Source organism: Trachemys scripta, chromosome 4, assembly GCF_013100865.1.
Source record: "Trachemys scripta elegans isolate TJP31775 chromosome 4, CAS_Tse_1.0, whole genome shotgun sequence".
Lineage (NCBI taxonomy): Eukaryota > Metazoa > Chordata > Testudines > Emydidae > Trachemys > Trachemys scripta.
The window spans coordinates 12,959,721-12,973,492 of NC_048301.1; the positions used below are offsets into that span (position 1 = coordinate 12,959,721).

The following is a 13,772-nucleotide window of genomic DNA, read 5'->3' on the forward strand; positions in this document are numbered from 1 at the left end:
GAAAATTTCCATTACTTGCATCTGAAGAAGTGAGGTTCTTACCCACGAAAGCTTATGCTCCCAATACTTCTGTTAGTCTTAAAGGTGCCACAGGACCCTCTGTTGCTTTTTACAGATTCAGACTAACACGGCTACCCCTCTGATACTTTCCAAGACTAGAAACTTGTTCACGTGCCAAGAAAAAACTTGAGGCTGTAACAGCGCCACCTGGCGACTCCTCCTTTCAGTAGCCAATACAACATAAATTACTGTTCTTGCCTCAGCATTTTAGCAGTGACGTACTTAGACTATGCCTGGTTTTCATGTATTAGAAAGAAAACTGCTGATTTTTCCAGTACCAGGTATGGTGGTGTGAAATAAATTAATCTGTTATGAGCACTTGATTGTTTACTGGCACAGTGTATAGATTGATGAGAGTTTTTTGGATACCTCTATGTATTTTTAATGCCTAAATTCACAACCTTTCTATAAACTTATTTGGCCTTAAATGGAGTGAAATGTGTCCTTACAAGACAACAGGCCCAGATGTACGTTTTAATTTTTGATGAACACTATAGTAGCTTATAATAAAAACACAAAAGGTAGTAAACACCTTTGATGTGAGAGCTTTTATGGTGCTAGCAGATGGGGGCTTCCAGGGATCTAGCTGACAGCTAGGACAGAGTTAGCATACAAATTTGATCTTTTTCCAATTTCAGCTACAGGAAATTAGTGAAACTGTGAATTTGGAATTCATTTATATTTAATCAAAAAGTATAGGATGTAAAATCTGTTTTGGTTCATGAGGCATAGGAGACTATAAATTCAGGAAAAAAAAACAGGATGTATGTAGGGGTTGTTTATAATCTCCAAAATTGTAGGGCTGTGAGATTGAAATATTCTCAGAACAGGTGCCTAGAAGAATAACCTCTAGGGATGAGGGGATAGGGTCAGTCTCTGTTAATTCAGCTGTTTCCTCTGCTGATAGTGACAGTAATGCATTGTGGAAGGGGTTGGTGGGGGAGAAAGAGAGAGTGAGATGAATACACTTTACCAGAATGTCTGTCTGGAAAAATACTGAGCTATAAACTCTACAAATATAGTACAGCTGATGTTCAGGTTTCAACATCAACCTGAACTCTGCCCCTGCATCTCTGTCCACCTTCCACATACGGGATGGAGACTACCCCATTTGGCACATGCAAATTAAGTCTGCCCTGATGAATATTTATAGTTGAGTATATGGAGCACCTGCTCTTGGGATGCAGTGGTATAATGATATAAGTCACCCGTCTAGTTTGGAGTAGGTCAGTGAGGGAGGTGAACACCCACTATGTGTCGAGAGTATGAAGGATAGACACTTATCTCCAGGGGATTTTGCTACCGATGCTGGAAACATCCCTACATTTGTCATGAGCTGCGCAGCTGATTGGTGCCAGTGCAGTGTGTAGGATCTCAGTGGGAGCCGGTGACTTTGTGACTGATCTGAGGGAGGAGGAGCAAGGGGCTGGCAGTACCAGGTTTCCTGAAGTACCAGGAGACTCCCGTCCATGCCAGACAATTCTCTTCTCAGGTGCATGTAGTACTGCCATATCTGTGGCTGTTTCTATTGACTGGCCAGGGTAAAAATGGATATTTAGGCTGTGACATCCCCACAAGAAAGGGTGTGTGTGTGTGATGGGTTGTTTTTTTTATGTTATGTGGGTGGTGGTGGGGAGATCAGGGATTCAAGGGGCATGCACAAGGGCGAAGAGTCTCCTGGTGTAGGGGTGAGAACTGGTGGGCATGGTAAGGGTGCTGGTCACTTAGCCTAGAGCAGTGGTTCTCAGCCTCTTTACCATTGTGAGCTGCATTTGCAGCTCTCTGTGTTATGTGAGCTGCATCCACACAATATATATACTACCTGTATGGCCATGAGGATGTCACATGGGGCCGCAAGCTCTATGCTGATTGGGCCATGGCTGTGGGTTGAGAACCACTGGACTAGAGCAAGAACTTGAGGTAACTTTTCTGTCAAAGCTTAGCTAGAGAGCTGGTTCCAGTCAACCATGAGAGTGTACAGAATGTCTCTAAGCTCTCCTCTAATTACTAATCGCTGCCATGCTTCACCTTGGTAAAAACAGCCCTGGGCATGAGTCTCCTCTGCAGTGTGTGGAAACCATTCCAGTTTATGTATAAAGCTGTTTTATGAGTGGGTCAAGAAAAGAGCAATTTTCAAACATTGAAAATTGGCTATTTCTGTCAAAGTCTCCGCTCAAAAACAACTCCAGTTGCACACACATTTAAAACCAACACACAAATTCTCCTCCTGTGCAGTCCAGGCCCAAAGATATTTTTATGCAAGAAAGAGGTTTTTTGGGGAATCTGCCTGGGGTTGGTGACAGTTTCCATTAGATATAATAAATATAGATGTCTATCTTGCTTCCTTGACTAAGGGCTCACAATTGCGGCTCCCGACTACTGATGCAAGCTGCTGTTGGGTTTTAAGTACTCCAAGGTCCTGATCCTAAAGAGAAACTAGCTATTAGCTGTCACTTGGGCATGACCAGTTTTGCTCTAATGCTTCATCCAACCAAGAGTGATTTGTATGGCTCTACTGGGCTCCAATCAGGACCCCGTTAGGCACCATTCTCACATAATGGGAAGACTGTCTCTGAACCAAAAAGCTTACAGTTGAAGTCTGACTAGAAGACCGGTAGGTATGGCAGACAAACACAGAGAGCCCAAGGTAACTTGGAGACTAAAATGGTGAAAGGAAACAGCATACGGTCCATTGCCTGACTCTTCTCCGTGGATCTCCTAAATCTTAGTGTGTGGTTCTATTCGAAAATCCGGAGGGAGCTTCTGGCTTGTGCCACTGTGGGAGGCTGCACTAGGGGTTAGTGCTGGAGAGAAAGATCTGGAATATTAATCGCCAACATAAAGCCTGCTGGAGTGATTATTTTTATTTGTTTTGCAGTAGCACTCCCAATGTGCTAGGTACTATACACCTATAGGAAGACTGATCCCTTCTTAAAGAGTGTCCCCATTAAGACCTTAAGGGAAGACGAAACCAAAGGTTTTGGGGGTAGAGTGGAGTCTGTATTCCCTTGTGGGTAACTCATCACACCCTAACTTCAATGAACAGCTACAGTTACCATGTGACTATACTGCTACCTCGATATAACACGACCCAATATAACACAAATTCGGATAACGCAGTAAAGCAGTGCTCCGGGGAGGGAGGGCAGGGCTGCGCACTCCAGTTGATCAAAGCAAGTTCAATATAACGCAGTTTCACCTATAATGCGGTAAGATTTTTTGGCTCCCGAGGACAGCGTTACCTCGAGGTAGAGGTGTACTAGATTATCAGCCTTGAATACGAGCCGCATTGGCCAGTGATGAGTACATAGAAATTCAAAGAGTTTCTAATATTACAAAAATGGACTTGTGCTGTGTTTGTAGGATGGGGCTGCATGAGAGAATACGTTTCTGGGTGCAGTACATTTCTAGTGATTCATGGTCTAGTTAGCAGCATTTGTGACAATCTCACAAGTCTTCCGTGCAGGCAGAATGCCTCCCAACCCGAATAACTGGATGAGGTCACTGATTCAGTGACCTGAGAGAAATGTCAAAGAATTTACATCAGCTTTGATAGTTAAAACTTCATAGGCTTCAGTGCAACTGTGTGTGCTGAGGAAGAGTTTAAATATGGTAGAAAAGATTTAATCCCTTAAGTGTTGGGTAGAGGAGCACATTGTGTGTTACTGCATTTATGGAAAACAAGCTGCTCCTCACATACAGTTAAACAAAATCAGCCGTGGTCTCTCTCTTTCTTTTTCCATTGTATTCGGGAGCAGAGAACTAGAAGGATCCATGCTGGCTGGACACTTGATGACAAGACCAGTATCTGTCCTCTCAAATTTGGACCAACCCCAAAGCATGTTACTGTCAGTGCAAAGGAGTTTAGATAGTATTTCTGTTACAAACACCATTGGTAACAAAAGTAAAAAGCACTATCTCGGTGTTCCCCAATCCTTCGTCTTCTCCCCCTGCCCCGCGCCCCATCTAATCTACATGGAGGCCATGACTTTAAAAAACAGGAGTCTCAAGTTCGGCTCCTGAAATCCATCTTGAGGCACCTAAATAGTCAGCCATGTTTTCAAAAGCGTGGCGTGGGACAGTCGCCATTTTGGCCAGCCCCAGGGATTGAGGTGGGGACCTCCAGAGCTAAAAACAGGAATCGCTTGAGCTCAAGAGCCAGATTCTGTGCTGGCCTGTAAAGGCCTCTCATCTTCTGGCTCGTTCGTGTGTGTGTGTGTGTGTGTGTGTGTGCGCGCGTCAGCAGTACAACATACACTTACCTGGGGGCTACCGTAGGGTTGCCACCTTTCTAATGGCTGGTAACTGGACCTCTGAGACCCTGCCTCTTCCCCCCCTCTCCCCTCCCCAAAGGCCCTGCCCCCTTCTCTGCCTCTTACCCCCGAAGGTCCCACCCCTGCACACCACGCACCGCCGCGAGCAACAGGAGACAGCTGCCTCCTTCCTTCCACAAATAAAAAACCAAACTGACATCAGGGCTTGTCAAATGGCACCCGGGCGCACAAGCTGGAACCCGGACTGTCCGGGTGAAAACCAGACGGGTAGCAACCCTAGGCTACCATGAACCCTTGTGGGCCCTACTGAGCTCAGCGGGAGTTGCTGGGTGCTCATCGCCTCTGAAAAATCAGGCCACTTATGTAGCCACCTAAAAATGTGTTGCAGAATGTAACATTAGGCTCCTATCTTGGCAAGTATGTCTGATTTGGGTCCGTAAGTCCTTCTTTCTGTTCAAGCCTAACCCGTATCTTCTGACTGGGAAGTGGCTGGAAAGGTAGCTCTGATTTAACTTTGAACTAATGCTGTTTCATTTTTCGTGGTTGTGTTAAAAGAACTTTGCATAAAAACAGGCCAAATAACACGAAAGGGAGGGAAGGTGGTTTGATTAAAAAAACTCCCTGCTGCTTTGTATTTCCAGGCGGCCATAGGAGAGGAATCTGGGGGTGTAGCATTGTTGTGTAGAACAGTATGCAAGGTCATGGCAGACCAGACAGAGCAAATTAGATTCTGTTGAATGAGGAAAAAACTAGAGGCGGGACAAAGGAGTTCTGCTTCTGATAGAGAGCCTGGAATACAGGTGTCTCTGTAGCTCATAACTTCTTCCTTCACTTCCCAATCTTTTTGGTTGTCTTTTGCCTGTGACATATTCACAATATTCTGTGCAGTGATCACCTGTTAATACCAAAATCCTTGCAAGCTGAATGTATCTGCTTCATTGTCACTAGCTTTGATGGAACCTAAAAAGTATGCCTCTGCCTCAGTTATCCTAGAGACTGTGCCTTTCTTATTTTTGCACTATTGAAATTCTATATTGAAATTTATAGACTTCTTCTATGTTGTCACTACTTACATTTTTGTTCAGTACATGATCTATATTAGGTACTTATCTGGCTCCCATCACCATAGTGTCTGAGCACTCCACAAACTTTAATGTATTTATCCTCGCACCACCCCTGTAAAGTAGGGATACTCAATCTCCATTTTACTGATGAGGAACTGAGGCCCCGAGAAGCTAAGTGACTTGCCCAAGGTCACACAGGAAGTCTGCTGCAGAGCAGAGAATTGAATCTGGGCTTCCCAAGTCCTAGCCTAGTGCCCTAACCACTGGACCATCCTTTCTTGAAGGAATCTGGATTAAGTGTTGTACCACCACTTCACATTGGTAATGGCCTCAGGTGGAGGTCAGAGCAGGACAGGTATCTGTATGGATATTTAATGGTCTCTTTCAAAGAAATACAGTTCTTTAGGAGTTCACTGGAGCTGTCTGTTGTTGCAACCTTTTTCATGTTTAAGCCAGAGATACCTCATTTTGTAGGGGAATTAATATGCATGTGAAACTAAAGAGAAAAGTCATTTGAAAGCAAATCTATTGTTTGTAGGACAGGATAGCACCTAGGAGAGCTGGTTAGGGACCAGGACCCCACTGTGGTAGCTGCTGTATAGACACAGAACGAAAAATGGCCCCTGCCCCAAAGAGCTTAAAATAATTTGAAACCTTCTTAAGTTCCTTTGAGGGAATGTTGCTTGGTCACTTAGGCCTTGTCTACACTGCCACTTACAGCGCTGAAACTTTCTTCGCTCAGGGGTGTGAAAAAACACCTCTCTTCCCCCTCCCTTACCCCCCCCCCCCAGCGATGCAAGTTTCAGCGCTGTAAAGTGGCAGTGTAAACAGTGCTACTGCGCTGAGAGCTACTCTCCTTGTGAGGGTGAGTTTTTTAAAGTACTGCCGTGTAGACATACCCTTAGTAACTTTCCTTTTTGTCCAATATCATGGACAAATCCATTACAATATGTGTGTAGCTGGCAAAATCCTGCCAGGTCATTTAAGAGTTTATGGAAATTACTCTTGCAAATTTTTTACTAAAAGGGTTTTGACCCCAAAACATGTGATGCTCCTCACTGATCACCGTTTTCTGTCCTGAAAAATTGGCTATCTCATCCCCCTTCTCCAAATCCAGTAATAAGTTCCTTTCCTGTCTGCCAGTCTGTCCTTTCTAGTCTCTCTGTGGTTCCCGACTCACTCCCATCTAATTTGCACTGATTCTAGGATGGCCGTCTGCAGATGACTCAGTATTTTGATGCCTTCACTCCTCTCCACCTTGCTGTCCCCAGTCCTTGCTCTGTCTGCAATCATAGCAACTGAAGCTGCTCCACAGAGCATCTCTGGGCAAAGTCCTGTTCTCATGATGTCATTTTATGCCTTAATCCTCTCTTCTCTCAGCTCCCTCTTGCTCACTGTAGTGGCTGCACTTCTACTCCCTCAGTGATGTGACTCCCTTTGGTTCCATCATTGGCCCACCACTCCTTTTCCCCCCTTCTCGAATCTCTCTGGGTGGTGACATTCACTACCTTTGGACTGGGAGCCTGGAACTTCTCAAGTCTAATCCCAGCCTTGATGTTTGCCTTGAGGCGTTGGACAAGCTATGTAGGGCAGTATTTTCAGAAGCAGCCTCTCCTTTTTGGTGTCTCAGGCTTTGAATACTCATCTTGACTCACAGGGCCTGATCTTCAGAGGCGATGAGCTCCAACTGAGTTTGGCTGGAGTTGCGAGTGCTCAGCACTTCTGAAAATCAGGCCTGCAGTGTCCCGGATTGGGCACCCAAAAATTAGTGGGCATGCTTGGAAATTGTTTTCCTTCACATCTCTGCCTCTGTTTAGCCATCTAAGCAATGTGTCTATGAATTACTCATCTACCTCACCAGAGTGTGCTGAGGGTTAAAGTCATTTCCCTCTTGGAAATGAAAAGTGCTTTGTGAATGCTGAGTGGTGGTGGTGTCATATGAGTATCCTGTAATGAGAATGAGAAAAAGCGTCTCTTGCTAGTGCATAGTGACTGAGAATTCTCTTGCATAGCTGCCTGAATGACTGGTTATCTAAGCTTGGAGAAAACAAATTCTCTTAGTCTTTCCCACTCGCCAAAAGTGGGACATCTCTGTAATTAATTATATATTCTATCATTATAGTTCCTCATCTGACTCCCCTTAGGGAATAAAACCAGACACGAATGCAGGAAGAAGGGAGACAGCCAAAAAAAAACAACCCCTACCGCTTCAGAATACACTTGCATACTAGTGCCTTGTGACAAATCAGGTTTACTTGCAAGGCATAACCCCATTGCTGCCCGACACATGAGCAGTCTTGGCAAAAGCCAGTATTGTGTCCGCCTGACAGACAGAATGATTCTTTTGCAATAGAGCGAATTCTGTATGTTCTCCAGGCTGTGGTGTAACAGCAAAAGGAAACGATCATGGTATTTCAGTGGCATAGCTGTTGCTTGCCCCATTCATGTGGGTTCAAGGAAGTCTTTGAGACCTCTGAGAAACAATTATAATTTAAGGCTCGGATGCTGCAGACAGTTGAGCAAATGAATAGCTTCACTCATGAGTAGCCTTACTGACTTCAGTGAGATTACTTGTGTGTAAGTTTGTTCAGGATCAAGGCCTAACTCCTGCCTTAGTTCTCCAGGGCTGCATAATATTCTGGTACTTCTCAAGGTATTTTTTCCTTGCCTTTCCGGTTGCATTTTCTACAGGAAATGCTAGATACAAATAATTCTTACATGACCTACAGGGTGGTGTTTGTATTGGGGGAGAGCCTAAGAGCCCTCCTCATGGCCCAGGATCCCATTGTGCTAGATGCTGTACAAACACAGAAGAAAAAGACAGAGTCCCTGACTCAAGGAGTTTGCAATCTGACCAGGTACTTTTAGATTGTATTAACTTAATCTCAGCCGGGAGGGTGATTAAACCTAACAGGAGCTGAAGAATCCACCCTCTCCCTTGGAGTCTTCAAATCCAAGACTAGGTGCTTTCTGGAAAGGATGGTTTAGCTAAAAAGACAAGTTATTGGGCCTCAATTCTGTGGCCCGTGTTATACAGGAAGTCAGACTTGATGGCATAGTAGTCCCTTCTGACCTTGAAATCCTGTGAACCTGATTAGGGTTGTTCCCTATGTATGTATGTCCTGCTCACGCTCATGTCTAAAGTGTAACTTGGGGAAGTTTGAGGACTTTTGCAGAATGTCTTGTTCTCAAGCTGACATTGTCCCTGTCCAATGTCTAACAAATTCTGCGTAAACGATAAAGTGGAATGAAAAGGCCTTGCCCCTCAGACTTTGTACTGTAGAGGCAATAGGCCTGTTTTGAAGCGTTCTAGCTGAAGAACACGTCAGGAAGCAGAGTTTTGACTTTTATCCTTCACATTAATGAATATTCAGCAGCATTTGTGCGGTTTGCCTGCTCGCTAAGGTTCCTCTCTCCTTTTCAAGTTTTGTAGTGCTTCTTGTTAGTAACTGCAATTTGCTGGGCTTGTATCTGTCTTGCAAATGATACATAAACATAAAGACTGCAGGTGTATGGTAATTATGAATCCCAATAGCTCTAGAGCTGCAGCCATCTCAAAAATACCTTGTCTGAGTGGCCACGTCTGTCTTTTAAATACAAAAATAGAAATAAACCTTTACCTAGTCTCATCCTTGTTCTTTCATTCAGACTTAAATCTAGGATTTAAGCTAGGATCTTTGAAAACACCAGACTTGTTCTGAGGATAGTGTGTATATATTTATAGCTTTCAGTTTGAAAATCTGAAATGGAAGAAGAGAACTAAAGTTCCGGGCCTGTGGTGAGAGTACGGGATTTGCTTGGGAGAGGAGCATCAGGAAATAGGTTTCTCTTCCTAGCTCTGCCACTGTCACCACATTGCTTTAGGCCAGTGGTTCTCAAATTGTGGGTTGGGACCCCAAAATGGGTCTCAACCCCATTTTAATGGGGTCACCAGGGCTGGCATTAGACTTTCTAGTGCCAAAGCTGAAGCCTGAGCGCCCCCCCGCCGCCCAGGGCCAGAGCCCAAGGGCTTCGGCCCTGGGCAGCGGGGCTCAGGTCAGTCTCCATGCCTGGGGCTCAAGCCCTTGGGCTTCAGCTTTGGTCCCTCCCTGCCTGGGGTCATGTAGTAATTTTTGTTGTCAGCAGGACATCTGGTACAATGAAATTTGAGAACCCCTGCTTTAGGCAAATTACTTCCCTTCCCCCTGCTCTATTTCCCCATCTGTAGAGTAGGGAAAATGGTACTTGGGGGCCTTTTAAAAATTTATGAATTTGCCTTCCCTATTGAGAAGACATGTTTTGTTTTTTGGGAAGCTTTTGGTTGGGGGGAGCAAAACTTTCTTGCCAGGTGTGGGATGCCTTTTTTAAAACCTCATTGATTCCAGCATACTGCAGATGAATTCAGCTGATAACTCTCAGGTAGCAAGTGACAATAAGAGATTTCATGGCTGTGCGAGCTCATCAAATGGGTTACGTTTGTGTGAACCCAAAGGTGCGTAATGTGAAATGAGCTGTTGAGAAGGGGATGCTTTTAGCTTGGATGCAGGGGAGGATTGCGCAGACCTAGGACTTGTACTTCCTTTAAAAAAATTACTTAAATTTGGATTTTAAAAATGGCTTCCACCTGTCCCTTAAATAAAAATTAACATTTCCAGAGCTAGATCATCAGCTGGTATAAAATGGGCCAAGTTCTCTTGACTACCCTGGTGTGTTACTGGCTCACACTAGCCGAGGATCTGCCCCTGGAATCATAAAGGTTGTCCTCTAGTGCTGAAAACTTTAGCTGACAGCGTAGACCAGACAGAACTGTTTGCAGTACCAACGCGCTAAGTCTCAAACATTCTGTAATAATGCTGCAAGAGGTCCACACGAGCTGAAAAAGAGTGGTGTAGCATGGGGCTAATTGGCATCAGAGTGACTTTTGACCTGTCTTGGAGCGAGATGATAAAAGATAGAGAAGGAATCAGAGGGCTTGGGTCAGTTCTTCTTGCAGCTCTCAGCGCTGGAACAGAACGGTGGTGTATCCCACCATCTTTCATCTACAGCAATTGCTCACTGGCAACTTCTTGATTCAGCTACAGCTGGGGAGTGCGGGGGGAGGGAAGATTATGCCCATAAGAAAATAAAGGTATCTTTTAATTAGCACAATCGTCAAGGTTGCTGGAACTGTAAATGTCAGACTGGAACAGAAATCTTTAGCATGTAAATGTCAAGTTTTGGCAAGTTGTGTATGTTGGGTGCCTTTGATTCTGGGTCTCTTCTGAGTAGATCTCAACACGCTTGGACAAAGTGGATACTCAAGTGTTTGCTGTCCTCTCTCTCTCTCTCTCTCTCTGTAGGATTTAGTAGCTAGAAGGAAGGGACACAGAAGATTTTGGCCATGGCCCCAAGAAAAAGAAGTGGACGGGGGATTTCATTCATCTTCTGCTGCTTCCGAAGCAACGACCATCCGGAGATCACCTACCGGCTTCGCAATGACAGCAACTTCGCCCTACAGACCATGGAGCCGGCGTTGCCAATGCCCCCGGTGGAAGAGCTGGATGTCATGTTCAGTGAGCTTGTGGTGAGTGTTGCATGTTTCTCGCAGCAGTGGGGTAGCTATTTGTGGGAGGGCACCACAGAAAAACATTGGGGGGGGGCCCCCATCCTGCTCATGATGTCCATGGCAAATCTCCCACTAATTTTAATAGGTGCGAGGTCAGGAGGTGTGATTTTTCAAATGAGCTTTTACCTGAAAGGAACGTCAGGGTTTGCTGCTAGTGGTGATTGTAAAGCCCTCTGAGCCTTGAATTCCCATTGGATGCACCGGTGACTTCCAACCGTCATGGGGAATTCCATTGGTTGATACAGAACTCCTGTAAAAGAGCATTACTCTCTCCCCACAGAACATGTGGAGTTTTGAGGGTCTAGGGCTTTCCATCTGCCACTCTTGGAAGAAAACCCACTCTACGGTCAGTCTTTTCCCCAGACCCCATTCTATTCATGGTTATTTCTTTTACGGTACGTTGCTTTGTTTAGGTCTGAAAGTGTGCTTGAGAGGTAGATATTCCCTGCCCTGTGGAGCCTGGGCTCTAGTTCAAGCACAGATGATGCCATGAGCAACTGTAGTGCTTGTGAAAGAGAGAGTCTAACAGTGCCTGAGCCAGGAGGCCATAAGCATGTAGTGTAGGCTGGCATGGCGGGTAACTTTCCACATACAGTACTCCCAGTGCAACCTAGTCAGTCCTCACCCGTACCCCAGTCTTGGACCTCTCCCAAGGGCAGGCTGCCAACAGAGCTGAATTTTGTTTGATTGGTCCCATCCCTAGCCCTGTTTAAACCTATCTCCTTGTCAGTTGTGCTTCCCAGGGTGGAAGGGCAGGCTGGGGTGCAGAACCACTGGTAACCTGAAAAGGGAGTGGAATGGTTGGGTGGGAAGCAGCTAGGTAGATGGAGCTTAGGCATCTTGGAGAGGTAGTGCTCTGGAAGTAGAAATGTAAGTAGCTGGCCCAACTGAGAGTGGTCTCCCATTGCTCCATGGCTGCTGTTACATGGCATGACTGGCCAAGGGAGGACGGAGAGCATTGGCCGATCAGAAGGACCGATGGATCCATCCCAGTGTTGTGGCAATGCAGGTGGCCATGAGGCCTAAGCAGTAAATATGGGCATATCCTCTACTCCATCACTAATAGTGTGTTCCTGTTGGTTCAGCTGCTGCAATCCTCCTCTTTCTCTGCAGCCCATGGGGATGTGGTAATCTCCCAAGTGGCATGTGGCTTCTTAAACTGTAATTTTGGGCAGCAGGAGTGAGGGTGGTGAGCATGAGCCTGAAGGCAAAATGGTGGTGTTTTGGTTCCTGTTCTGGTGTGACAGTGCCTATGCCAGGCTGTCTCTTGGTAGGGCCCCACAGTATACCCAAAGAATCAGTGATTCTTGTGCCCTGTACACTCTGATTGGAAGGGGAAGGAAATAAAGTGCATGTAAACCCAAGTGTTAGCATTACAGCTGAGTGAAATTTGGAATTTCTGTCCCACAGGAAATGCCGACCTTTCAGCACTTGGTTTTTGTCCCAAATCAAAATGAAAAATTGAAATGTTGAAATTTTTCATGGATTAGAATTTTGCCCCAATTTTGACATTCCTGAAAGCAAAATGTTTTGGTTTTTAGTTTGTTGAACTGACTCAAAACTAAGCATTTCGGGTCAGTTCAACATTAATAGATTTTTCCATTGTGGTTTGTTGCCTCATAGGAGTTGTATTTTGGGAGCTTGATGCACCCATTCTCCCATATGGGCCAGACTTCCTGGCTAGAATGCATCTCCTGTCATGCAGCTTGGTCAGATGGAAAATCCGCATTGCACTGTGGGAGATGCAGTCTTTCAGGGAATCTGGCCCATAGGAGATATTGGGGCCTGTACAACAACTCCAATAAGGAAATACAATTTATTATTTTGTTGAACTGATTAGAAACATTTCAGGTTGGTTCAATAAAACAAAATGTCCAGGTTGAACCAACCCACAACAAAATATTTCCATTTGATTTTCCTGATGGAAAATTGAAAAATTTTAGCTAAATCAAAATCTTCCCGTGGAGCATCTTGATTTTGTGGAAAATGAGTTTTTCATTGGAAAATTCCTGGCCAACTCTGGTTAGCATAGCCAAACTGAACGTAAGAGCATGCTATGAGCCAGCGCCAGCCTAGCTACGCTAAGTCTACAGATCCATCTAGCGATGGGGGAGCCTCCCTGGAGAATTGAGGTTTGGAGGCTTATCAGAACCCATTAAACACCAGGCCTGGGATTCATACAGAATGCCTGTCTACCTGAGAGCTCTCCTGCCCACAAGCCCTGAAGGACATGGTGGTTTCTTTTTGCAGGGAAAGACTGTCGTGCTACCTCTTACAATGCCTTATTGGTGTATGGACCATTCTCTCCAACATGATTTTTAGGGAGGCAATTACACTCCTCCTGACTGGCCTCAGGTGATTGGGTGGTGTGGCTATAAGTGACTCTCCTCCTCCCTCTGCCCACACACATTGCTAGGGAGCAGCCACTCCCTGCTGTGAAGTTTTTTGTTTTCCCCTAACAGAGTGGGAGACTGAGCCCAAAATTCAGCCACTCCCTGTGAGAGGAGTCAGCTGTGGCCCACTGCTAGCTTCCTGATTGCATGAGGGCAGACTAATCCAATCGGAGGAAACAGCACCCATACCATATAACTGTGTGTGACCAGTCGCAACACACCAGCCCTGCCTGAAATTCAAAGAAACCATGTGGAAACCCTGCAGACAAGCTCCCACTTCTTGCTACCCTCTCTCCCCATTACAAATATCAATGAGAAATCCTCAGGGATTTTCCCAGTGTTTACAAGGTTGTTCCGATTTCTCTAACATTTTGCAAACTCAAAAATAGGCAAACTT

At 45.3% G+C, this 13,772-nt stretch overlaps 1 protein-coding gene across 3 annotated transcripts in view; it reads left to right on the forward strand.

Annotated features, from left to right (window-relative positions):
- DAAM1 (dishevelled associated activator of morphogenesis 1) overlaps positions 1 to 13,772 on the forward strand; it is a 180,639-nt gene that overhangs the window by 53,487 nt on the left and 113,380 nt on the right. For all 3 annotated transcript variants that reach the window (XM_034767842.1, XM_034767844.1, XM_034767843.1), the window contains one exon: positions 10,717 to 10,940. In XM_034767842.1, the coding sequence (XP_034623733.1) occupies positions 10,758 to 10,940 (183 nt within the window). In that variant the 5' untranslated portion in view covers positions 10,717 to 10,757. The remainder of the gene's footprint in view (positions 1 to 10,716; positions 10,941 to 13,772) is intronic.